The 27,277-nt window shown below is 38.4% G+C and overlaps 1 protein-coding gene across 3 annotated transcripts in view; it reads left to right on the top strand.

Annotated features, from left to right (window-relative positions):
- Nucleotides 1-26,886, top strand: part of MTRF1 (mitochondrial translation release factor 1) — a 68,956-nt gene extending 42,070 nt beyond the window's left edge. For 2 of the 3 annotated variants that reach the window (XM_029210051.1, XM_029210050.1), the window contains 4 exons: nt 13,072-13,189; nt 18,616-18,752; nt 21,754-21,852; nt 26,350-26,886. In XM_029210051.1, the coding sequence (XP_029065884.1) occupies nt 13,072-13,189; nt 18,616-18,752; nt 21,754-21,852; nt 26,350-26,463 (468 nt within the window). In that variant the 3' untranslated portion in view covers nt 26,464-26,886. Of the gene's footprint in view, nt 1-13,071; nt 13,190-18,615; nt 18,753-21,753; nt 21,853-25,888; nt 26,275-26,349 lie in introns of those variants that run through there. The other variant, XM_029210052.1, reaches the window with a different exon arrangement.
- Nucleotides 26,887-27,277: the final 391 nt, after the last annotated feature.

The raw sequence follows: 27,277 nt of genomic DNA, 5'->3' as shown, positions 1-27,277 counted from the left end.
GTTTATATATTTTGGAGATTAATCCTTTGTCCGTTGATTTGTTTGCAAATATTTTCTCCCATTCTGAGGGCTGTCTTTTTGTCTTGTTTATGGTTTCCTTTTCTGTGCAAAAGCTTTGAAGTTTCATTAGGTCCCATTTGTTTATTTTTGTTTTTATTTCCATTACTCTAGGAGGTGGATCAAAAAAGATCTTGCTGTGATTTATGTCAAAGAGTGTTCTTCCTATGTTTTCCTCTAAGAGTTTTATAGTGTCCGGTCTTACATTTAGGTCTTGAATCCATTTTGAGTTTATTTTTGTGTATGGTGTTAAGGAGTGTTCTAATTTCATTCTTTTACATGTAGGTGTCCAGTTTTCCCAGCACCACTTATTGAAGGAACTGTCTTTTCTCCATTGTATATCTTTGCCTCCTTTGTCATAGATTAGTTGACCATAGGTGTGTGGGTTTATCTCTGGGCTTTCTATCTTGTTCCATTGATCTATGTTTCTGTTTTTGTGCCAGTACCATATTGTCGTGATTACTGTAGCTTTGTAGTATAGTCTGAAGTCAGGGAGTCTGATTCCTCCAGCTCTGCTTTGTTCCCTCAAGACTGCTTCAGCTATTCGGGGTTTTTTTGTCTCCATACGAATTTTAAGATGATTTTTTGTAGTTCTGTAAAAAAATGCCATTGGTAATTTGATACGGATTGCATTGAATCTGTAGATTACTTTGGGTAGTATAGTCATTTTCACAATATTGATTCTTCCAATCCAAGAACATGGTGTATCTCTCCATCTGTTGGTATCATCTTTAATTTCTTTCATCAGTGTCTTATAGTTTTCTGCATACAGGTCTTTTGGCTCCCTAGGTAGGTTTATTCCTAGGTGTTTTATTCTTTTTGTTGCATTAGTAAATGGGAATGTTTCCATAATTTCTCTTTCAGATTTTTAATCATTAGTGTATAGGAATGCAAGAGATTTCTGTGCATTAATTTTGTATCCTGCAACTTTCCCAAATTCATTGATTAGCTCTAGTAGTTTTCTGGTGGCATCTTTAGGATTCTCTATGTATAGTATCATGTCATCTGCAAACAGTGACAGTTTTACATCTTCTTTACCAATTTGTATTCCTTTTATTTCTTTTTCTTCTCTGATTGCCGTGGCTAGGACTTCCAAAACTATGTTGAATAATAGTGGTGAGAGTGGACATCCCTGTCTCGTTCCTGATCTTAGAGGAAATGCTTTCAGTTTTTCACCATTGAGAATGATGTTTGCTGTGGGTTTGTCGTATATGGCCTTTATTATGTTGAGGTAGGTTCCCTCTATGCCCGCTTTCTGGAGAGTTTTTATCATAAATGGGTGTTGAATTTTGTCGAAAGGTTTTTCTGCATCTACTGAGTTGATCATATGGGGTTTTTTTGGGTTTTTTTGATCATATGGTTTTTATTCTTCAATTTGTTAGTATGGTGTATCACATTGACTGATTTGCATATATTGAAGAATCCTTGCATCCCTGGCAAAAATACCACTTGATCATGGTGTATGATCCTATGAGGGTGATGGTGGCCCCATAAAATGAGTTTGGGAGTGTTCCTTCCTCTGCAATTTTTGGGAAGAGTTTGAGAAGGATGGATGTTAGCTCTTCTCTAAATGTTTGATAGGATTCACCTGTGAAGCCATCTGGTCCTGGACATTTGTTTGTTGGAAGATTTTTAATCACAGTTTCAATTTCATTACGTGTGATGGTCTGTTCATATTTTCTGTTTCTTCCTGGTTCAGTCTTGGAAGGTTATACCTTTCTAAGAATTTGTCCATTTCTTCCAGGTTGTCCCTTTTATTGGCATAGAGTTGCTTGTAGTAGTCTCTTAGGATGCTTTGTATTTCTGCGGTGTCTGTTTTAACGTCTCCTCTTTCATTTCTAATTTTATTGATTTGAGTCCTCTCCCTCTTTTTCTTGATGAGTCTGCCTAATGGTTTATCAATTTTGTTTATCTTCTCAAAGAACCAGCTTTTAGTTTTACTGATCTTTCTTATTGTTTTCTTTGTTTCTATTTCATTTATTTCTGCTCTGATCTTTCTGATTTCTTTACTTCTGCTAATTTTGGGTTTTGTTCTTCTTTCTCTAGTTCCTTTAGGTATAAGTTTAGATTGTTTACTTGGGATTTTTCTTGTTTCTTGAGGTAGGCATGTATAGCTATAAACTTCCCTCTTAGAACTGCTTTTGCTGCATCCCATAGGTTTTGGATTGTCGTTTTTTCATTGTCATTTGTCTCTAGGTATTTTCTGATTTCTTCTTTGATTTCTTCAGTGATCTCTTGGTTATTTAGTAACGTATTGTTTAGCCTCCATGTGTTTGTGTTTTTTACATATTTTTGCCTGTAATTCATTTCTAATCTCATAGTGTTGTGGTCAGAAAAAATGCTTGATATGATTTCAATTTTATTAAATTTACTGAGGCTTGATTTGTGACCCAAGATGTGATCTATCCTGGAGAATGTTCCGTGCGCACTTGAGAAGAAAGTGTAATCTGCTGTTTTTGGATGGAATGTCCTATAAATATCAATTAAATCTATCTGGTCTATTGTGTCATTTAAAGCTTCTGTTTCCTTATTTATTTTAATTTTGGATGATCTGTCCATTGGTGTAATTGAGGTGTTAAAGTCCCCTGCTATTATTGTGTTACTGTCGATTTCCTCTTTTATAGCTGTTAGCAGTTGTCTTATGTATTGAGGTGCTCCTATGTTGGGTGCATATATATTTATAATCGTTATATCTTCTTCTTGGATTGATCCCTTGATTATTAGGTAGTGCCCTTCCTTGTCTCTTGTAACATTCTTTATTTTAAAGTCTACTTTATCTGATATGAGTATAGCTACTCCAGCTTACTTTTGATTTCCATTTGCATGGAATATCTTTTTCCATCCCCTCACTTTCAGTCTGTATGTGTCCCCAGGTCTGATGTGGGTCTCTTGTAGACAGCATATATATGGATCTTGTTTTTGTATCCATTCAGCACGCCTGTGTCTTTTGGTTGGAGCATTTAATCCATTCACGTTTAAGGTAATTATCGATTTGTATGTTCCTATAATCATTTTCATAATTGTTTTGGGGGTTTTTTTTGGTAGGTCCTTTTCTTCTCTTGTGTTTCCCACTTAGAAAAGTTCCTTTAACATTTGTTGTAGAGTTGGTTTGGTGGTGCTGAATTCTCTTAGCCTTTGCTTGTCCGTAAAGCTTTTGATTTCTCCATCGAATCTGAATGAGATCCTTGCCGGGTAGAGTAATCTTGGTTGTAGGTTCTTCCCTTTCATCACTTTAAGTATATCATGCCACTTCCTTCTGGCTTGTAGAGTTTCTGCTGAGATTTCAGCTGTTAACCTTATGGGAGTTCCCTTGTATGTTATTTTTCATTTTTCCCTTACTGCTTTCGATAACTTTTCTTTGTCTTTAATTTTTGCCAATTTGATTACTATGTGTCTCGGTGTGTTTCTCCTTGGGTTTGTCCTGTATGGGACCCGCTGCCCTTCCTGGACTTGGGTGGCTATTTCCTTTCCCATGTTCGGGAAGTTTTCAACTATAATCTCTTCAGATATTTTCTCTGGTCCTATCTCTCTCTCTTCTCCTTCTGGGACCCCTATAATGCGAACGTTGTTGTGTTTAATGTTGTCCCAGAGGTCTCTTAGGCTGTCTTCGTTTCTTTTCATTCTTTTTTCTTTATTCTGTACCGCAGCAGTGAATTCCACTATTGTGTCTTCCAGGTCACTTATCCGTTCTTCTGCCTCAGTTATTCTGCTACTGATTCCTTCTAGTGTAGTTTTCATTCCAGTTATTGTATTGTTCATCTCTGTTTGTTTGTTCTTTAATTCTTCTAGGTCTTTGTTAGACATTTCTTGCATCTTCTCGATCTGTGCCTCCATTCTTTTTCCGAGGTTCTGGATCATCTTCACTATCATTATTCTGAACTCTTTTTCTGGAAGGTTGTCTATCTCCACTTCATTTAGTTGTTTTTCTGGGGTTTTATCTTGTTCCTTCATCTGGTACATAGCCCTCTGCCTTTTCATCTTGTGTATCTTTCTGTGAATGTGGTTTTTGTTCCACAGGCTGTAGGATTGTAGTTCTACTTGCTTCTGCTCTGGTAAATGAGGCTATATAAGAGGCTTGATGGGAGGGACTGTTTCTTGTTTCTTAAGGTAGGCTTGTATAGCTATAAACTTCCCTCTTAGAACTGCTTTTGCTGCATCCCATAGGTTTTGGGTTGTTGTGTTTTCATTGTCATTTGTTTCAAGGTATTTTCTGATTTCCTCTTTGATTTCTTCAGTGATCTCTTAGTTATTAAGTAGTTTGTTGTTTACCCTCCATGTGTTTGTATTTCTTACAGAATTTTTCCTGTAATTGATATCTAGTCTCATAGCGTTGTGGTCAGAAAAGATACTTGATATCATTTCAATTTTCTTAAATTTACCGAGGCTTGATTTGTGACCCAAGATATGATCTCTCCTGGATAATGTTCCATGAGCACTTGAGAAGAATGTGTATTCTGTTGTTTTTGGATGGAATGTTCTATAAATATCAATTACGTCCATCTTGTTTAATGTATCATTTAAAGCTTGTGTTTCCTTATTTATTTTCATTTTGGATGATCTGTCCATTGGTGAAAGTGGGGTGTTAAAGTCCCCTCCTATTATTGTGTTAATGTCGATTTCCCCTTTTATGGCTGTTAATATTTGCCTTATGTATTGAGGTGCTCCTATGTTGGGTGCATAAATACTTACAGTTGTTATATCTTCTTGGATTGATCCCTTGATCATTATGTAGTGTCCTTCTTTGTCTCTTGTAATAGTCTTTGTTTTAAAGTGTGTTTTGTCTGATATGAGAATTGGTGCTCCAGCTTTCTTTTGATTTCCATTTGCATGGAATATCATTTTCCATCCCCTCACTTTCAGTCTGTATGTGTCCCTAGGTCTGAAGTGGGTCTCTTGTAGACAGCATATATATGGGTCTTGTTTTTGTATCCATTCAGCCAGTCTGTGTTTTTTGGTTGGAGCATTTAATCCATTTACATTTAAGGTAATTATCGATATGTATGTTCCTATTACCATTTTCTTAATTGTTTTAGATTTATTATTGTAGGTCTTTTCCTTCTCTTGTGTTTCTTGTCTAGAGAAGTTCCTTTAGCATTTGTTGTAAAGCTGGCTTGGTGGTGCTGAATTCTCTTAGCCTTTGCTTGTCTGTAAAGCTTTGATTTCTCCGTCAAGTCTAAATGACATCCTTGCTGGGTAGAGTAATCTTGGTTGTAGGTTTTTCTCTTTCATCACTTTAAATATGTCCTGCCACTCCCTTCTGGCTTGCAGGGATTATGGGGATTCCCTTATGTGTTACTTGTTTTTCCCTTGCTGCTTTTAATATTTGTTCTTTGTATTTAATTTTTGATAGTTTGATTAATATGTGTCTTGGCATGTTTCTCCTTGGATTTATCCTGTACAGGACTCTCTGTGTTTCCTGGACGTACCTATTTCCTTTCCCATATTAGGGAAGTTTTCAACTATAATCTCTTCAAATATTTTCTCAGTCCCTTTCTTTTTCTCTTCTTCTTCTGGGACCTCTATAATTCGAATATTGGTGCGTTTAATGTTGTCCCAGAGGTCTCTGAGACTGTCAATACTTTTCATTCTTTCTTCTTTCTTCTGCTCTGCTGTAGTTATTTCCACTCTTTTATCTTCCAGGTCACTTATCTGTTCTTCTGCCTCTGTTATTCTGCTATTGATTAAAAAATCTAGAGAATTTTTAATTTCATTTATTGTGTTGTTCGTCTCTGTTTGCTCTTTAGTTCTTCTAGGTCATTGTTAAACGTTTCTTGTATTTTCTCCATTCTATTTCCAAGATCTTGGATCATCTTTACTATCATTATTCTGAATTCTTTTTCAGGTAGACTGCCTATTTCCTCTTCACTTGTTAGGTCTGGTGGGTTTTTGCCTTGCTCCTTCATCTGCTGTGTGTTTCTCTGTCTTCTCATTTTGTTAAACTTACTGTGTTTGGGGTCTCCTTTCTGCAGGCTGTAGGTTCGTAGTTCCTTTTTTTTTTTGGTATCTGTCCCCAGTGGCTAAGGTTGGTTCAGTGGGTTGTGCAGGCTTCCTGGTGGAGGGGACTAGTGCCTGTGTTCTGGTGGATGAGGCTGGATCTTGTCTTTCTGGTGGGCAGGTCCATGTCTGGTGGTGTGTTTTGGGGTGTCTGTGGCTTTAATATGATTTTAGGCAGCATGTGTGCTAATGGATGGGGTTGTGTTCCTGTCTTGCTAGTTGTTTGTCATAGGGTGTCTTGCAGTGTAACTTGCTGGTCGTTGAATGGAGCTGGGTCTTGGCGTTGAGATGGAGATCTCTGGGAGAATTTTGCCGTTTGATATTATGTGGAGCTGGGAGGTCTCTTGTGCGCCAGTGTCCTGAACTTGGCTCTCCCACCTCAGTGGCACAGCCCTGATGCCTGGCTGGAGCACCAAGAGCCTGTCCTCCACACGGCTCAGAGTAAAAGGGAGAAAAAAAAGAAAGAAGATAAAATAAGATAAAATAAAGTAAAATAAAGTTATTAAAATAAAAAATAATTTTTAAGGAAAAATATTTTTTAAGTATTAAAAAAAACGGACAGACAGAACCCTAGGACAAACGGTAAAAGCAAAGCTATACAGACAAAATCACACACAGAAGCGTACACATACACACTTACAAAAAGAGAAAAAGGGGAAAAAATATATATATATCGTTGCTCCCAAAGTCCACCTCCTCAATTTGGTATGATTCGTTGTCTATTCAGGTATTCCACAGATGCAGGGTACATGAAGTTGATTGTGGAGATTTAATCCGCTGCTCCTGAGGCTGCTGGAAGAGATTTCCCTTTCTCTTCTTTGTTCGCACAGCTCCCGGGATTCAGCTTTGGATTTGGACCCGCCTCTCCCTGTAGGTCGCCTGAGGGCGTCTGTTCCCCGCCCAGACAGGATGGGGTTAAAGGAGCAGCTGATTCGGGGTCTCTGGCTCACTCAGGCGAGGGGCAGGGTGGGGGAGGGAGGGGTTCGGATGTGGGGCGAGCCTGAGGCGGCAGAGGCCAGCATGATGTTGCACCAGCTTGAGGCGCGCCGTGTATTCTCCTGGGGAAGGTGTCCCTGGATCATGGGACCCTGGCAGTGGCGGGCTGCACAGGTTCCCGGGAGGGGAGATGTGGACAGTGACCTGTGCTCGCACACAGGCTTCTTCGTGGCGGCAGCAGCAGCCTTAGCGTCTCATGCCCGTCTCTGGGGTCCGCGCTGATAGCCGCGGCTCGCACCCGTCTCTGGAGCTCCTTTAAGCGGCGCTCTTAATCCCCTCTTCTCGCACACCAGGAAACAAAGGAGCAAGAAAACGTCTCTTGCCTCTTTGGCAGCTCCAGACTTTTTCCCGGACTCCCTCCCGGCTAGCTGTTGCGCACTAGCCCCCTTCAGGCTCTGTTCACGCAGCCAACCCCGGTCCTCTCTGGGGGATCCGACCTCTGAAGCCCGAGCCTCAGCTCCCAGCCCCCACCCGTCCCGGCGGGTGAGCCGACAAGCCTCTCGGGCTGGTGAGTGCCTGTCGGCACCGATCCTCTGTGCGGGAATCTCACCGCTTTGCCCTCCGCACCCCTGTTGCTGCGCTCTCCTCCTTGGCTGTGAAGCTTCCCCCCTCCGCCACCCACAGCCTCTGCCCGCGAAGGGGCTTCCTAGTATGTGGAAACCTTTCCTCCTTCACAGCTCCCTCCCACTGGTGCAGGTCCCGTCCCTATTCTTTGTCTGTTTTTTCTTTTTTCTTTTATGCTACCCAGGTACATGGGAAGTTTCTTGCCTTTTGGGAGGTCTGAGGTCATCTGCCAGCGTCAGTAGGTGTTCTGTAGGAGCTGTTCCACGTGTAGATGTATTTCTGATGTATTTCTCGAGAGGAAGGTGATCTCCGTGTCTTACTCTTCTGCCATCTTGAAGCTCCTCCTCTCTTTCTCTTTTATTTTACCTCATTATAAACGCATATATTGAATTTCATATATTGACCTCATTATAGACCTATGGATTTTTTAAATTCAATGAGTTATAATCACTATTGTTTTTCTTTCTTATTAAATTGAGGTATAGTCGATTTACAATACTATATTAGTTTCGGGTGTACAACATAGTGATTCACAATTTCTTTAAGTTTTATAGTTTTTATAAGATATTGGTTATATTCCTTTGTGCTGTACAATATATCCTTGTGGCTCATTTATTTTATAAATGTACATTTACTGTACATCTTACTCCCCTACCTGTATTCTTCCCCTCTCCCCTTCCCTCTCCCCACTGGTAACCACTGGTTTGTTCTGTGTATCTATGAGTCTATTTCTTTTTTGCTATATTCACTAGTTTGTTTTATTTTTTAGATTCCACATATAAGTGATATCATACAGTATTTGTCTTTGTCTGACTAATTTCACTAAGCACAGTACCCTCCACATACATCCATGTTATTGCAAATGGCAAAATTTCATTATTTTTTATGGCTGAGTAATATGCCATTGCATATATATACCACATCTTCTTTATCCATTCATCTGTTGACGGACACTTAGGTTGCTTCCATACCTTGGCAATTGTAAATAATGCTGCTGTGAACACCATGGTGCATATATCTTTTCGAATTAATGTTTTCGTGTTTTTTTGGATATACACCCCAGGAGTGGAATTGCTGGATTGTATGGTAGTTCTGTTTTTAGTTTTTTGAGGAGCCTCCATACTGTTTTCCACAGTGGCTGCACCAATTTACATTCCTAAAGTGTATAAGGGTTCCCATTTCTTCACATCCCCACCGATACTTGTTGTTTGTGTTCTTTCTGATGATACCCATTCTGACAGGTGTGAGGTGATATCTCACTGTGGTTTTGATATGAATTTCTCTGATGATTAGTGATGTTGAGCTTCTTGTCCTGTGCTTGTTGGCCATCTGAATGTCTTCTTTGGAAAAATGTCTGTTCACGTCTTCTGCCTATTTTTTGACTGGGTTGTTTGGTTTTTTTTAATGTTGAGTTACATGAGCTGTTTATATATTTTATATATTAACCCCTTATCATCATATTATTAGCAAGTATTTTCTCCCATTCAGTAGGTTGTCTTTTTGTTTACCTATTTTTTCCTATGCTATGCAAAAGCATTTAAGTTTGATTAGGTCCCATTTGTTTATTTTTGTTTTTGTTTCTTTTAGGAGACATATCCAAAAAATATTGCTACAATTTATGTCAAAGAGTGTTCTACCTATATTTTCTTCTAGGAGTTTTATGGTCTTACATTTAGGTCCTAAATTCATTTTGAGTTTATTTTTGTATATGGAATGAGAAAATGTTCTAATTTCACTCCTTTACATGTAGCTGTCCAGTTTTCCCAGGACCACTTATTGAATAGGGTGTCTTTTCCCCATTGTATATTCTTGCCTCCTTTGTTGCACATTAATTGACCATAAGTGTTTGGGTTTACTTCTGGGCTCATTATTCTGTTTCATTGATCTATGTATCTGTTTTTGTGCCAGTACCATACTGTTTTGATTACTGTAGCTTTGTTGTGCAATCTGAGGTTAGGGAGCGTGATAGCTCCAGCTCTGTTCTTCTTTCTCAAGATTGTTTTGGCTATTTGGGGTTTCTTGAGTTTCCACACAAATTTTAAATTTATTTGTTCTAGTTCTGTGAAAAATGCCATTGGTATTTTGATAGGGATTTCATTGAGTCTGTAGGTTGCCTTGGGTAGTATGGTCATTTTAACATAAAATTCTTCCAATCTATGAACACAGTATGTTTTTCCATCTGTATCATCTTCAGGTTCTTTCGTCAGTGTCTTGTTGTTTTCTGAGTTACAGGTCTTTTACCTCCTTAGGTAGGTTTATTCCTAGGTATTCTATTCTTTTTGATGCTATTGTAAATGGGGTTGTTGTCTTAATTTCTCTTTCTGATAGTTGTTAGTGTATAGAAATGCAACATATTTATGTATATTAGTTTTGTATCCTACAACTTTACCAGATTCATTGATGAGCCCTAGAAGTTTTTTGGTGCTGTCTTTAGGATTTTCTATGTATATTATCATGTCATCTGCAAACAGTGACAGTTTTACTTCTTCCTTTTCAATTGGATTCCTTTTATTTTTCTTGTGTGATTGCTGAGGCTGGGCAGCCGCTATTGTTTTTAATGTTCAAATTGTCCCATTTTGGCCCATAGTAGCCTTTTTAGGGTAGCCCCTTTTGAAATGACCCAATGAGTCTTTGAGTGCATACTTGCTTTCTGCTATAATAGACATCCCAGGCTACCTTGTACTCTCCTGCCTCAGACTTGGAGTCAGACCTGGTTCTTTTTAGTGGGGAATGTATCCAGAAATCAACGTATGGGTACTAGGTCTGCTCATTATTACTAAAGTGTGCTTATTACATCAAGACTCTTCAGTGGATATAATTAGGAAATACATATGATTTTAAATCAAAGGTTCCTATTATTATTACTTCCAATTCAAATTTACAGGGAGTATCTTTCTTGCACCTTTTTGCATTTTGTTTTATATCTTGCCACTTGGAGTTAAAATCTTCTTTCTTAATCACTTTTAATATGTTTACTTTTTGCTTTATTATACTATATATAAAACAGTTTTAGAATTTTTCAGTAAACTACTTAGTAATGTTTAACATTTCTGTCCTTAGAAGGTAACCCACCAAGAAAGCAGTCAGAGTAATATGTTCAAAGACCATCTGAAATAATGTTTTTCTGTGTGGTTATGTTATTATTATGGTAAATATTTTGATTCATTTGTTTCTGGTTGTATTTAATTTTTAAGATTTAATTTTTCTTTCCTCTTTTCTCTTTTATTTTTGGTGTTATCAGCATTTATGTGGTTCAGAAATCAAAACCATAGAGTTGTCTTGCTTCCATCCTTATTCCTTCCACCCCATTCTCACCTATCCCCTTGTTGTCTTCATATTCTTGAAAATTAAACTCATTTAGTGAAGCTTCATTCTCCTAAACAGGGCCTTATTCTCTTAATTGATATTTTAAATTCTTTGTATATTAATAAGTCACTGTTTCTATGTTCAGAATTCCCCAGAAGTTATTAGGTAGTTTCTATAACATTTGGGAGAACATGACATATAACATAGACATATTTGCTGTATAACTACTTAATATACTGTAACCGCAAGAAATGGGAAATTACTCTTCATCTCTTTAGTGTTTATTGAAATTTTAAGCTAGCCAACACTGGCATATTTTAACAAAGCCTGTATAATCTTTGCACTGTGTAATCTTTTTCTTCACCATATAGTACTCATTTTAGAGGAAACAAAAGAACAACCAACTAAGTTATATATTAGATTCTAACCTCAACCCTGTTATTAGTGTACTTTTCAAAGAGAATGGTCATACTTGCTGTCTGTCATTTATTGAAATAAATGATAAATGTAGAAGAAAATGTTAGGTCTCCCCTCAAAAACAGCATATTTTGTATACATTTGTATATATATCTGTATATTCATATATAGATATGTATTTCTGTGCATTTGTGTGTGTGTGTATAAATATCAGAAAATTTCCTAAGACTGTCATAACAAATTACCACAAGCTTAGTAACTTAAAACCACAGAAATGTATTCTCAGTTCTACAGGTCAGAAGTCCAAAATCAAGGTATTGGCAGGGCCATGCTCCCTCCAGAGGTTCTGGGGGAGAATCCTCCCTTGTCTTTTCCAGCTTCTGGTATCTCCATGTGTTCCTTGGCTCATAGCTGTACAACTCCAATCTCTGGCTCCAAATTCACATGGTCTCCTCCTCTCTCTTCTCTAGGTGTCTTTCATAAGGACACTTGTCATTGGATTTAGGGCCTATCTGAATAATCCAGTATGATCTCATCTTAACTCAATTGTGTCTGCAAAGACCCTTTTCCCAAATAAGGTTCCGGTGGTTAGAATAGAACATATCTTTTGGGGTGCCTCCGTTCAGTCCATTAACAAGCACACACATACACACACAGTGGATTCTCATTCGCAGTAGTTATGTTCTACAAAGTCACAGTGAATACTGATTTAGTGAATACTGAACTATTTTTTCTAGGGAAAGTATATATACATATCTCACATAGATTATAATCCTAAATCCTAGAAACAACCTATCCTGGTAGATTGTATTTTCTTTATTTTACAAGAGAGAAAATGATGTTCAGAAGTGGTAAGTGACTTGTCTTGAGGCACGTCATTCACAGGTGCCAGAGTTGAAATTCAAACCCTGTCCACCTGGCCCCAGAGCCAGAGCTTCTTGCACTGCCCTGCCCTGCCCTGCCCCTCCTGTCCTCATCCTCTGTCATCTCTGTAGGAGCTGAAACAAGAAAGCAGAGAGTCACCTTGTTGGACCTCAGCTGAGAACATGCATGTGTAGAGCAATTTGAATTTTTTGCTGCCCTGCATATGTCTGCAAATAACTGTGAAAGTGCTGCAATAATTGACTTGCAGGAACAAGTAAATTCTAGCGAGTAGGTATATTTGCAAATACAGAATCAGGGAATAATGAGGATCAACTTTATATGTATGTATATATATTTTTTAAATATATTTTGTATCTAATGTAGCTTTGTGGGATGATAGATGATGAAACTTCTGAAAGATTACGTAACTCAGTGATCTCATAGCATCATAAGTCAGTGTTAAAAATAGCATCCGTTGGGGACTTCCCTGGTGGTCCAGTGGTTCAAAATCTGCCTTCCAGTGCAGGGGACACAGGTTCAATCCCTGGTCGGGGAGCTGAGATCCCACATGCTGTGGGACAACTAAGCCCACGTGCCGCAACTACTGAGCCTGCACGCTCTGGAGCCCACGTGCCACAACTAGAGAGCCTGCAAGCCTCAACCAAGACCCGATGCAGCCAAATAAATAAATTTTTTTTTTTAAAAATAGCATCTGTTGGAATAGGGAGTTTAGGTTTAAGTTATTTCACCTCTTAGTCAAATGGCTATGACTTAACACAAAATAGTACAGTTTATTTGAAAGATTTGGGATCAATTTAGTATTAAAGTATTTGTTGAGTGTGGAATTTACTCATGCTGTACTTTTTGTTCTAGGTAGATGTGAAAGTGGACCCCAAGGATTTACGAATAGATACATTTCGAGCCAAAGGAGCAGGAGGGCAGCACGTTAATACAACAGATAGTGCTGTCAGACTTGTCCATGTCCCCACAGGTAAGCTAGTCCTTCTGCTTTTGTACTTTTAACTTTTCTTCACATCTTATAAAACTATTTGGCATTTAGAAAGAGTCTTATGTTGTGTCTGGTTCCTTGCACAAACCCTTTAAAGGTGACACTGGGGTCATGGGTCCGAGGTCCCCAAGGTGTTCATATTCCCTTCTGTTTGGAAAAGGAACCTCCTTGGCTGTGTCTGTTTAAGAGTGAGGTTCTAAAAGCTGAGTGCATGGGTGCCACTTATCCACTAATAAGTTTCAACTGAAGGGCAGTCAGGTGATTAATCGGCTTTTTTATTAGAGCTCTTCAAATGTCAGCATTTGTAGATCTTTTCTCTTGGGTAGTTTTTCTCCTAAGAAGGATCCTCCTCCAGGACACCTGAGAGTAAGGTCAAGGTCTCACCATTCAGTAAGCACACTTTTACTTAATCCTTTTTTATTCAGTTATATGCCTCACACTTGCCTTCCTTTGCACCTATTTAGACTCAAGTCTGGAACTTTCCTTATTTAATTCTCTGAAGACTGTACCTCCTGCTTCCTGCAGATTGAGGGAGGGGACTTGAAGATCTAGTTGTTACATAGACTTTCTGTATCTAGTTCCCAAACTGTCAACCCTGATTTCTGGGGTGCCTCGTTAGTGCCTCAATGCCAGAGACTGTCTGGCCCTCAGCAGGCAGATGGGCTTGGTTCTGGTCAGCATCTCCCTCGACAGGGCGTTTGACCTCACCTTCCTCCTCTCTGCTGAGTCATTTGCCATTCTTCCAGCCTCTTTTTCTTTTTTTTTCTTTAATTAATTAAATAAATAAATAATTTTAAATTGAAGTATAGCGATTAACAATGTTTTAGGTGTACAGCAATCCATCCACTTTGTCTTTATATATTGTGTTTGGAGACTACACTCATCATCTCATTTTATTTCAGATGGAGTTTGTGTTCCTGTTCTTGTTGTTTCAGTGCAATTTATAAAAAAATGTTATTGAAGTATAGTTGATTCACAATGTGTTAATTTCTGCTGTACAGCAAAGTGACTTATTTATAGATATATGCGTTCTTTTTTGGTATTCTTTTCCATTATGGCTTATCACAGGATATTGAATATAGTTCCCTGTACTATATAGTAGGACCTTGTTGTTTACCCATCCTGTATATACTAGTTTGCATCTGCTAATCCCACACTCGCCATCCTTCCCTCCTCCCACGCCACCACCCACTTGGCAACCACAGGCCTGTTCTCTATGTCTGTCAGTCTGTTTCTGTTTTGTAGATATGTTCATTTGTGTCTTTTTTTTTTTTTTGTAAATCACCTGGGCTTTCTTTTTTTATATATAAATCTATTTATCTTATTTATTTATTTTTGGCTGCGTTGGGTCTTGGTTGCTGTGTGCGGGCTTTCTCTAGTTGCGGCAAGCGGGGGCTACTCTTCATTGCAGTGCGTGGGCTTCTCATTGCGGTGGCTTCTGTTGTTGCGGGCACGGGCTCTAGGCATGTGGGCTTCAGTAGTTGTGGCACGCAGGCTCTAGAGCGCAGGCTCAGTAGTTGTGGTTCACGGGCTTAGTTGCTCCGTGGCATGTGGGATCTTCCCGGACCAGGACTTGAACCCGTGTCCCCTGCATTGGCAGGTGGATTCTTAACCACTGCACCACCAGGGAAGCCCTGTGTCATATTTTAGATTCCCCATATAAGTGATATCATATGGTATTTGTCTTTCTCTTTCTGACTTCACTTAGTATGATAATTTCTAGGTCCATCCACGTTGCTGCAAATGGCATTATTCACTCTTTTTATGGCTGAGTAATATTCCATTGTATACATGCACCACATCTTCTTTATCCATTTATCTGTTGATGGACATTTAGGTTGTTTCCATGTCTTGGCTATTGTAAATAGTGCAAATAAACATAGGGTTGCATGGATCTTTTCAAATTATAGTTTTGTCTGGGTATATGCCCAGGAATGGGATTGCTGGGTCATATGACAACTATATTTTTACTTTTCTGAGGAACCTCCATACTGTTTTCCATAATGGCTATACCAACTTACATTCCCACCAACAATGTAGGAGGATTCCCTTTTTTCCACACATTCTCTGACATTTATTATTTGTAGACACTTTTTAATGATGGCCATTCTGACCAGTGTGAGGTCGTTTTTGTAGTTTTGATTTTCATTTCTCTAATAGTTAGCAATGATGGGCATCTTTTCATTTGCCTATTGGCCATCTGTATGTCTTCTTTAGAGAAATGTCTGTTTAGATCTTCTGCCCATTTTTGGACTGGGTTGTTTGTTTTTTTGTTACTGAGTTGCATGAATTGTTTGTATATTTTGGAAATTAAGCCCTTGTCCGTCTCATCATTTACAAATATTTTCTCCCATTCTGAGGGTTGTCTTTTTGTCTTGTTTATGGTTTTCTTTGCTGTATAGACGCTTGTAAGTTTGATTAGGTCCCATTTGTTTATTTTTGCTTTTATTTCTATTGCCTTGGGAGACTGACCTAAGAAAACATTGGTAGGATTTATGTCAGAATGTTTTGCCTATGATCTCTTCTAGGAGTTTTATGCTGTCATGTCTTACATTTAAGTCTTTAAGCCATTTTGAGTTTATTTTTGTGGACGGTGAGAGGGTGTGTTCTAAAGTTGTTGGGTTTTTTTATAGATTTATTGATTTATTTATTTATTTATTTTTGGCTGTGTTGGGTCTTCGTTGCTGCGCACAGGCTTTCTTTAGTTGTGTCGAGCTGGGGCTACTCTTTTTTGTGGTGCGTGGGCTTCTCATTACGGTGGCTTCTTTTGTTGCAGAGCATGGGCTCTAGGCATGCGGGCTTCAGTAGTTGTGTCTCACAGGCTCTAGAGAGCAGGCTCAGTAGTTGTGGCGCACGGGCTTAGTTGCTCCATGGCATGTGGGATCTTCCCGGACCAGGACTTGAACCCATGTCCCCTGCATTGGCAGGCGGATTCTCAACCACTGCGCCACCAAGGAAGCCCCTAAAGTTCTTTATTGACTTTCATTCCATAAGAAACTGTAAAAACCTAGAATTATATACATGAGCAAAGTAACAGAAAACATCTAAAACAATCCCCAACAACCACTGTTGGTATATATCTTTGGTGTATATCCTTTCAGATTCTTTTCTATGCATATATAAGTATATCCTTTCTCACCAAACGTGAAGTTATAATGTTTTTAGCTTACCATAATTTACTTAAGAAATCCACAAGTTGTTGAATACTTAGTGTGTTTTACCTAAACCCTGTATTCTGTATTATAAACAGTAATAATTAGCTTAAGATGAATTAAAAATTACAAACAAAGTAAAAGGTGACCAAATTTCTGAAAAAAATGAACTAAAATACTTTAAAACATTAGAGGATTATAAAACCACCCTGGGGACATCCCTGGTGGTCCAGTGGTTAAGAATCCGCCTTCCAATGCAAGGGACTCGGGTTTGATCCCTGGTTGGGGAACTAAGATCCCACAGGCTGTGGGGGCAACTAAGCCCACGCACCACAAATAGAGCGCCCACGTGCCTCAACTAGAGAGCCCGCGTGCCGCAACTAAGACCCGATGCAGCCAAAAATAAAAAATAAATAAGTGAATTTAAAAAGTAAAATAAAATAAAGGCTCCTTGAGAGCATAGATGGTGTCTTATTCAAAAAGAAAAAAAAAAACATTACACCCTGGTCAGCCATAAATTACTAACTTTGCAAAAGTGACTGATGCTTATATTGCCAGACTACCTTGGGCCAATTTTTTACCCACTTAGATGTGGTTCTTGGACCTAAAGAGGACTTAAGTCTTACCCACAAACCTTTTTTTCAAAGCCCTTTTATAATTTTTTTTTAACAACTCCAGCACCTTGTTTCAACATACTCTACCCCTCCTCCCAGTCCTCTATTCCTGAGGGAGTATTTAACGATTAAATACTCCTCTACAGAAAATGTATTAAAATAGATAATGAAGTGGTTCCCTCAGGAATCACTGAGCTGGTGAGTAAGAAAAGGTCTGGCTTGAGCCACTGGATGAGAACAGTGCAGGTATATAGACAAAGTCAGTATGGGTCAGCTAATAAGAGGAATTTGGAACAGATCTCATGACTGTCTGGTTATCTTGAAATGGAAATTTTCATATTCCTTTGGGTGCTGAAAAAAAGGATTCCTGATTTAAGAGAGCTCCAGGCAAGTGCTTGGAAGACGTGAGCAAGCTGGTGCCCCAGCCCAAATGCATGGCTGCAGTAGAGCAGTCAAGAAATAACATTGAACCAATAAGGGCGAAGCCTGCTTAAAGTTATTAGCAGGTGTGATTGTAGCTTATTTAGACAGGGTGAAAACATAGTTTGAAGAGTAGAATTTTATAGAACTTTTAAAAATCTCCAGCAAAATAGTTACTGCCTTATCAGTGCGACTGGCCTAAGCTAAGAGGGTTTTTGGTTTTTGTGATGCAGAAAGGAGAGTACCTTTCACCTCTAGTGTACCTGGGAGCAGGATTGGATATAGACCTTCAGAGTGGTAGCTGCAAAGTTAAGAACACAGCCTGAAGTCTCAAGAGTCACCATTTCGGGGCTAGATTTGGGCTGGTAACTGGGCTACACAGTGAGTCAAACCCACCCAAATCCAGAAGTCGACTAACCAAAACATGTGCAGTTAGATATGTTGATTAGCTGGATTTAGCACCAAGACAACTGAGAAACGTTCACTATAAACTCTTCCTTTTAAAGAGTTTGGGTAGTTTCTTTTTATTGGTTTCTATATATAAAGTCTTTTTTTCTTTTTCCTGTTTTCTGTTATTATTATTTTTTTTTTTTTGGTTTTTTTTTTTTTTTTTTTTGCAGTACGTGGGCCTCTCACTGTTGTGGCCTCTCCCGTTGCGGAGCACAGGCTCCGGGCGCGCAGGCCCAGCGGCCATGGCTCACGGGCCTAGCCGCTCCATGCATGTGGGATCTTCCCGGACCGGGGCACGAACCCGCGTCCCCTGCATCGGCAGGCGGACTCTCAACCACTGCGCCACCAGGGAAGCCCTCTGTTATTTTTTTACTTGAAGTATAGTCGGTTTTTACAATATTATATTAGTTTCAGGTGTACAACGTAGTGATTCAATACCTTTACAGATTATATTCCCTTTAAAGTTATTACAAAATAATGGCTGTATTTCCCTGAACTGTACAATATACCCTTCTCATCTGAAATACCTCATTTAGACATCAGAATCTAAAGAGCTATCTAAGCAATTACCATCATGACCCAGGAATAGTTTCTGGAGTGTGCTAAATCTAAAATGTTTTTCATCCTTTTCCTGATTAACCTTACCCCCTTTAAAATGTTCCTCAGTTCTATCTTTTTTATCAGTTTTATTGTGATATAATTGACACGTCATCTCTATTCTAATTTGATTTGTGGAGGCTCCAGTTTATCTCTGATCCCTGTTATTTTTCAGGACTTGTAGTAGAATGCCAACAAGAACGATCACAGATGAAAAATAAAGAAATAGCTTTGCGTGTGTTGAGAGCTAGACTCTACCAGCAGATTATTGAGAAAGACAAGTGTCAACAACAGAGTGTGAGAAAACTGCAGGTAAGATTTATTGAGTGAAATAACTTAATGCCTCTGTACAGAAAGCCATCATTTTATGCAGAAAATGGAGTAAATATTCTTAATAGAATGGAAATATCTTAGAGCACAGGAAAACATGCTCATTTGTAAATAGCAGTAATTTAAGACTGACTGGTTATGGCTAAAGTTGGACATGCCAGTTTGGAAATAAGTAGAGGAGATATGTGTAAACTAAAAATTGTTTCCCAGTTGTTTCCCTCCAGTTGTAGATCATAATTGTCTTTAAAGGAAATTAGTGTAAAAGACAATTCTCTGGAAATTAAGAGATTTTTCAGATTTTTAATTTAAAAACCTATGCTTTTATTATCGTATAACTATTTTTTTTCCTACATTTAAAAAAAATTTTATTTATTTGGTTGGACCAAGTCTTAGTTGTGGCACATGGGCTTCTTAGTTGCAGCAGGCGGGCTCCTTAGTTGCGGCATGCATGTGGGATCTAGTTCCCTGACCAGGGATCAAACCCAGGCCTCCTGCATTGGGAGTGTGGAGTCTTATCCACTGCGCCACCAGGGAAGTCCCTATTTTTGTATAACTTTAAGTGGGATCAAAAATATATGGCACTGCAAAAAACTGGTAATACTGACTGCTTCTGATACAGTCTGGGAACCAGGAGTAGAAGAGAGATTAATTTTTTGCTGTATACCCTTTTGTACTTTTTGAATTTTGTACTATATACATTTGTGTTATTATTTATACAAATATATAAATAGATAAGTTTTAAGCAAAATGAATAAATGTCATTGTCTTAAGTAAACAAAGGGTTGTATGATTTTAAACTCTAAAAAGGTAAACTTTTTCTTTGAGAGAAATTGGAAGAGATGGTGGAACGCAGAAATAACTGTGCTTTTGTGTTATTTGCAGGTAGTTATACTACGGTAAATTTGGAAGATTTTTGCGGCCTGTTAGGAAAATTAATTGTATAAAACTAAACATCAATTATTCTTTTCACCTAGATGTCCTAGTCCTTCACACTTTTGCCCTTCTTGTTTCCCTTACCCACATTCTAACTTGCAAGTAGTAAAAGTGACAGGATAAATAATTTATTAAGCCTCTATCTGTGGTAATCCCAGCCTGTGGCACAGCATCAGTATACACATTTGCAGATAGGAATGCTCATTTACAAAGCATTACTTCTTGGCAGCTAAGTGATAACATAAACACTGTCAGCTCTGCCACATTTGATTTAATAAAAGACATTGGGTTTTACTTGCCGTTTGACATTTTGGCATCAGATGTTTCACACAGTAATTTTCAAAGTAAGTATTCAATATCGGCCTTACGCCGATTGTGGGCACGTGTGTCGTCTTCAGTGGTCTGGTTTGAAAGGGCAGAAATGACCTCCGTGTCTCTCAATTAACTTGTCCATCTGTGTGAAATTTTTTAGTAGATATTTCTGACACCTAGGAGTTTTTCTTCAGCTAATATATACAGTAGCTTTTATATGGAAGGCATTACGCCAGGTTCTCAACCCTGGTTCCACTTACCACCTAGAGAGCTTTGTAGATGTTTAGGCCCCATCCCCAGAGATTCTGATATAATTGATCTGGGTGGGATCCTGGGCATAACTGTGGTGCCTTGGGATAGTAGTTTCCAAACCTGGCTGGTTGCAGAATGGATGGCCTGGGGACTGTTTTAAAAATACATAATCCATGATTCAGTATATCTTAGGTTAGGTTTTGGAATCTTTCATTTAAAAACATTCCCCTGGTGATCAGCCATACTTAGGACTTCAGTTTCATATTGTTTGCTTTAGAAAGTAAGTTATAGCAATCTTTTTCTTTTATCTGAAAAAGTGAAAGTGAGATACCTGTAACTTATATAATATTGTAGCAACTATGCTTCGATGAAAATAAATAATAAAATAAATTTTAAAATAAAAAGTGAAATAGATAACTAATAAGAACCTGCTGTATAAAAATAAATAAATAAAATTCAAAAAAAGGTAAAAAAATAAAAGGTGAAAGTGAGTGAGAGAGGGTGTTGTGTGCATTGTATGTGGGGGGAGGGAGGGCAGATGAGCAGACTAAGAATACAAATAACCATAGCAAAAGGCAAACTGGTGTGCGGTGAAGAAGATTCCAAGTACATGGGGTTTTGAAGGAGGAAGATAACATATTTCACATTGGGACCAGGAAAGACAGAGATGGTAGGAGAGTGTTAAGGAAGGGCACCCCTGGAGGTGAGGTTTAAGCAGAGTTAACAGACTTGCACATAATCATGATATGGTATAAGTGGCATTATAGAGGTTCATATAATTTTCAGAAATAATGTTGAGAAAGTTGGCCACATTGTGAAGTACCTTGAATACTGAGTTGAGTTGTGTCTGCCTAGTAGACAAGAAGGAGCCAAAGAAGGAAATGTATCAGAAAACTGGGCTTTAGGAAAGCTAAGCAGGGCAACACAATGTAAGCAGAGAAATGGAAGATTAATCAGGAGATTTTTACAGGAGTGTAATGAAAGTAATGAGCCCTTGAATGATAGACAGTAGAAATGGAAAGGGCAGGATAGAATAAAAGACCCTTGAAACCACTGGAATTGGGCAGTTAGAGAACGGGATGAGCTGAAGTTCCTTTCACGGTCTGTATCACAGCCTGGCAGATAGTAAGCTACCATGAAATGTTTGTTAAAGTGTAGGATGTCAGGTTTCCTGCTTAGATCAAAGGGAACATCATTGTAGGGTCATTTATAGAAACCAGCAGGAAGAACTGACCGAGGTAGAAAGATAATTTGGTTTTAAATATTTGGAGTTTGAGGTACCAAAGAGATGTTAATTCTTATAACTAAGCTTTACAGACCTGTAGTCTTAATAAGTTCTGCCCATTCTTATTCCTTGTCACTTTGTGTATATGAATTTAGAAAAGATTTAAACTGTTAAAATAGAAAAGTCATTTACAAGCACTGTTTCTGTTGTAATAAAGTAATTATAAAGTTAAAATATGAATTGCTTTTTGTTATGACACAGGTGGGAACAAGAGCCCAGTCAGAGAGAATTCGGACATATAATTTCACCCAGGATAGAGTCACTGACCACAGGATAGCATATGAAGTTCGTAATATTAAGGTAATATGAATGAGTATGCTTTATGTGCCTTTGATTTTCAAAGAAAGTATAGTCGAATTCTAGAGAGTAATCTCTGAAATATTACCACGTAATTTAAAAACATTGAGATAGATTATATTAGTACCCCAAATTTGTGAACATTTTTATTAGTTTGCTAGTAAGAAATATGGTCTTTATGCCAGTATGAAACAGCTATCTTTTAAATTCCAAATTCTTTGTTATGTAATCACAATGTATTAGTGTATTTTCAGTACATGTCTATCAGTTTTCTATTACCGATTACCAAATTACTGCAAATTTAGTGGCTTAAAGTAATGCCTATTTATTATCTCACAGTTACTGTAGGACAGAAAGCCAGGCACGACAGAGCTGAGTTCTCTGCTCTGGGTCTCCCAAAGCTGAAAGGTGCTGGCCAGGCTGCATGCTTTCCTAGAGCTTGGAGTCCTCTCCCAAGCTCAGGTGGTTGTCGGCAGTATTCCATTTCCTTGAGTTGTAGGAGTGAAGCCTCCATTTTCCTGCTGGTCATCAGCTAGGTGCTGCTCTCAGCTCCCAAAGACTGACCACAGTTGCTTGCTGTCTAGTCCCCTTCGTGTGCCCTGTCCCATTGCATCTCTTGCGGGAATGGCCTTTTTAAGGGCTCACCTGTTTAGGTCAGGCCTACCTGGATACTATTCCTTTTGATTAACTCATAGTCAACTAATTAGCCATCTAATCACTGGAGTGATAGTCCAGCATATTCACAGCTCTGCCTGCACTTAAGGGAGGGAATTTTGCCAGGTGTGTACACCAGGGGGCATCTTAGAATTCTGCCTACCACAATGTATGTCATTATATTCAGGTGTTACAATGATTCTGTTGGGGGGGAAAAGACCCTGTCAGTTTGGTTTGAACATTCACCTAACTAAATCCCATGTTGTTGGGATCACTGACAGTAATACATTAATGATGAAGCACAGAAAAATTATTTTTCCTTCCATTGAAGGGGAAAGTGAACTGGTTCCCATAAAGGACTGTGTGGACAAGGCAGAAGGTAGAAGGTTTTGATCCTTGTCCTTGGTGCTGTGTGATACCTCGGGCTTCTTTCACTTGATTCTGTCTCATTCTGTACACAAAAGTAAAGTCCTAGTTTTACAGAGGAAATGTCTGTGTTTTTAACATACTTAGAAATTTCTGTGTATCTTATGCCACTTCCTCTGTCTTTGCAGCAATTTAAAGCTGTCTTGCATAAGAACATCATAGCCTTGTTGAAAAAGAAAATATTCAGTAGCTTCCCTTTCCTCAGGAAACACACAGTAATAACCAAACATGTTTGGCCATACTGTTCTAATTACACCATAGTCTTTCAGTTGTTTTTCTCGTAGTGGTGATGGTTTTCCATGAGACAGCCACATTCTCATGACCAGTAATACTTTTCAGAAGAGCACATAGGTGCTTAGCATAGTATTCAGTCATGAAACAGAGGCAGATTAACTGGCTTTTATAGTTATAAAATATATGACGCTGACCTAAATACTAACACGTTATTACTAACTAAACTAGCATGCCAGACTCAGAAAGAGTAAGGACGGTCATATCGGTATGCTCTACAAATCACTAATCAACTTATTGGAAAGAAAGAAAATGCTCCATATTAGTGAAGGGAAAAGTTTTAAAATGGTATAAAAAAACGTTGCAGTGAAACATTAAAATCTGTATGCAGGACAGGAAAGAGACTAGTCAGACTGAATAATTTAGGAACTGAAGAGTTGCAGATGAGGCAGGAAAAGTGATGAAGGCCTTAACTCCAGGACAGCCACCACAGGACAGAAAGGAAGGAGTGGAGAGGAAAGAAAGTGGGTGCCTGTGGGACTCTGCTCAGCTCTCCTCCCTTATTCTAGAACCTGGCCTTCTCCCTACTCTGTCAGTTTGGTTTGAACATTCACCTAACTAAATCCCATGTCGTCGGGATCACTGACAGTAATAGGTTAATGACGTATTACATATTAATAACGTAATACCTGGCCTTCTCCCTACTGCGTCCACATAGTTCCTGACAGAGCTGCTATGTTCCTACATGATCATGATTTTGACCCAAGACAATAATTGATTTGTTGTGGGGGGGAAATCCAAACAAGCCCCAGTCAATGAGTTTCTTCCCAGGATTTTTAAACTAGAGACAAAGATGCTCATTCTCTTGGTGGATGAAGCTGAAATATGTAAAGCTTACAAGAGGTTAGAAGCCACATTTCCAGCCATGGGGAGAAAGCAGTCTTCAGTGAGAGAAGAATGAAGCTGATATATTGAAAGGAGCAAAAATGGGAGAACTGGATGCAAAGAATCCTGATGATGTGAATCCCCACGTTCATTTATTCCTGAGGCCCAGCTTCACTCCCAGGGTGGTGGCAGCAGCCCTGTACATTCCTGCCCTTGGGTTCTCTGAGGTCACTCAGTATGCTTATTATGAATTCCCTTGTAGCTAATTTTACTTGTATTTGTATTTATCTAGATAATAAGCACAGACTACCATGTAATATATTATTTTGTATTTTTATTCTGTTTCCCAAAGTTCTTGTGCAGATTCCTTAGCATCAGCCTATCTCCTGCCCTGTATACCAATTACACTGGAAATTTACCCTTGTCCTGGGCTTTCAATGTATTTTGTTTCCATACCTTTCTTCATATTCATTCTTTTGACTGAAATGCTCTGTTTGTCTCTATTTGGAGAAATACTATTCTCTTTTTAAGACCTAATCCAAATTTTTCTTCCTTTATTTTTTAATTTCTTGCACTGTGTTATGCTTATGTATTACCTAGGTCTCCCAGTAGATTGTGAGCTTCTGAAAGCTGGGAGCTACAGCTCCTTCATATATTTTTTTAAATTTTTGGCTGCATTGGGTCTTCATTGCTGTGCACGGGCTTTCTCTAGTTGTGGCAAGCGGGGGCTACTCTTCATTGCTGTGTGCGGGCTTCTCTTTGCAGTGGCTTCTCTTGTTGCAGAGCACGGGCCCTAGGCACGTGGGCTTCAGTAGTTGTAGCACGCAGGCTCAGTAGTTGTGGCTTGTGGGCTCTAGAGAGCTGGCTCAGTAGTTGTGGTGCACGGGCTTAGTTGCTCTGCGGCATGTGGGATCTTCCTGGACCAGGGATAGAACCCGTGTCCTCTGCATTGGCAGGTGGATTCTTAACCACTGCACCACCAGGGAAGCCCCAGCTCCTTCATCTTTGATCTTTGTATCGCTAGCACTCTGGTTAATCCAACTGAACTCTAAATGTGATGTGATTATCAATAAGAGTAATAATCCTTTTAACATAACTTCCAGATGGTGAAGTCACATTGGCAATATCATAATAATTAGAGCTTACAGGCACACTAATTTTAAAAGCAATTTTCATATTATGTTCAAAATGGTATAAATCTTAATTTTAAAATTTCATCATAGTGCTCTTGCTTTCTGTTTAATTTTAAAGTTTAATCGACATCTTACTATATGCTGGTGTTTTGTGGAATACAAAGATAGTAAGGCATATCTTTTCCCCTACAGTTTAATTTGAAAGAGAAATGTGTACACTTAACCTGAAATTTAACTTAAAGACCATTCAAGAAAGACTAAATATAAGATTAGTTCATGCCTACATCTAAACTTCAAATGTTCTATGTTCCAGATGCCAACATTAAAGTATTTCTATTAAGCCAATGTCTGGATTTTTAGCATTTCCAAAATAGGAGGCTGTGCTAATTCACTAATCCCAACAACTCTATTACACAGAACCTTTATAACACAAGAAAGGTACTTGAAGTCATTATTTTACTCGTTTCTCAGAGAGAAGCCTCAGGGAAGACTGCAGGGAAGTCTTAACTGAAACAGTTTCCACCCAATGGAGTTATTTGGAGGTTAACATGAGAGAGGTTTTTTCCTCAGTTTTTTATTTTGAAATGTTAAGCACACATGTTTAAAGACTAGTCCATATATATATATACCCTATACCTAGATGCAACAGTTGTGAACATTTTGTTATGTTTGCCTTCTCTTTCTCCTCCACTTCCTCTTTCTCTCTATAGATACACCTGTGTTGCTACTGAACCATTGGAAAGCAAGTTGCAAACCTCAAGACACTTGTCCCCGAAATATTTCAGTATAAATATTTTTCAATTACACAGGACTTGTAGATATTAAAACCACTGTATTTCTAATTTAAGAAAAAACAGAACTATTATAAACCACTTACGGATTAAATAATTTGAATTTGGATGGTTGGCTAATTTAAAAATGCTAATTTAAACAATTTAAGTAAGAGTTTAATTCCATTTACTCTTTTGGATTCACGTTTTACATAAAAAGGCAAAATTAGCTAGGGATCCTCCCAAGTTAGCAATTGTGTTCATTATACTGTAGATTAGTAATCTTTTGTTGCTATTAAATAATGACTTTAAAGAAATGAAATAAATATATGCTTAATTCTTTGTTTTGTTTCTCCTTTATTTCTAGTAATCAGGTTTTCATAGTAACTCTCTTTCACCAGGAATTTTTATGTGGGGAGAAGTGCCTGGATCAGCTAATTCAGAGATTGCTTCAATCAGCGGATGAAGAAACCATTAATGAATTTTTGGATGAAAATCTTAAATCAGCAAAATAAATACTGATTTATAATTTATTATTATATAAATGAAATGGACCTATGTCAAGAAGCAGACCGAGGTAGGGAAATCTTTATGAAAGTTGATAAAGAGCAGCTAAAAATACATGGTACTCACAAAAATATTTTTTAATGAATCCAGTCACATTTCTTGACCTAAGTTTATTTTAGGTTTCCTGTAAAGTACAATCCAGGTCTTCAAGTAGAAACAAAGCATGCATTGTTGAAAAGAGAAATAAAGTATTGAGAATTGACTATGTGATGTAGGACAGATCACTTGTTCTCTTTATATGCCTTTTCTTTTAACCATCTATAAATTAATTTAGACACATTTCACATCTGTTACTTCAGGACTTTGCCCGTGGTAAAATTTAGTGATATAAATTTATAAACTTGTTTGTAAACTCCTATTTAAAGACAAAGTACTATTAATCATGTTAAAGTTAGGACTTAAACTGCTACTTTTATTTTTGATTTTTTTTTTTTTTTTTTTTTGCGGTACGCAGGCCTCTCACTGTTGCGGCCTCTCCGGTTGCGGAGCACAGGCTCCGGACGCGCAGGCTCAGCGGCCATGGCTCACGGGCCCAGCCTCTCCGCGGCATGTGGGATCTTCCCAGACCGGGGCACGAACCCGTGTCCCCTGCATCGGCAGGTGGACTGTCAACCACTGTGCCACCAGGGAAGCCCTAAACTGCTACTTTTAAATAAAAAAGTAAATAAAAGTTGTGAAGAATATGAGTTGCTAACTGTGAGCATCTCTAGGATATAGATGGTAGAGCTCTTGGAGAGCTGAGTGAACTCTGTAGTGGCCAAA

Source organism: Monodon monoceros, unplaced genomic scaffold, assembly GCF_005190385.1.
Source record: "Monodon monoceros isolate NGI ecotype Baffin Bay Population unplaced genomic scaffold, NGI_Narwhal_1 Super_Scaffold_8, whole genome shotgun sequence".
Classification (NCBI taxonomy): Eukaryota; Metazoa; Chordata; class Mammalia; order Artiodactyla; family Monodontidae; genus Monodon; species Monodon monoceros.
This window is presented reverse-complemented; position numbering and strand designations above follow the sequence as displayed.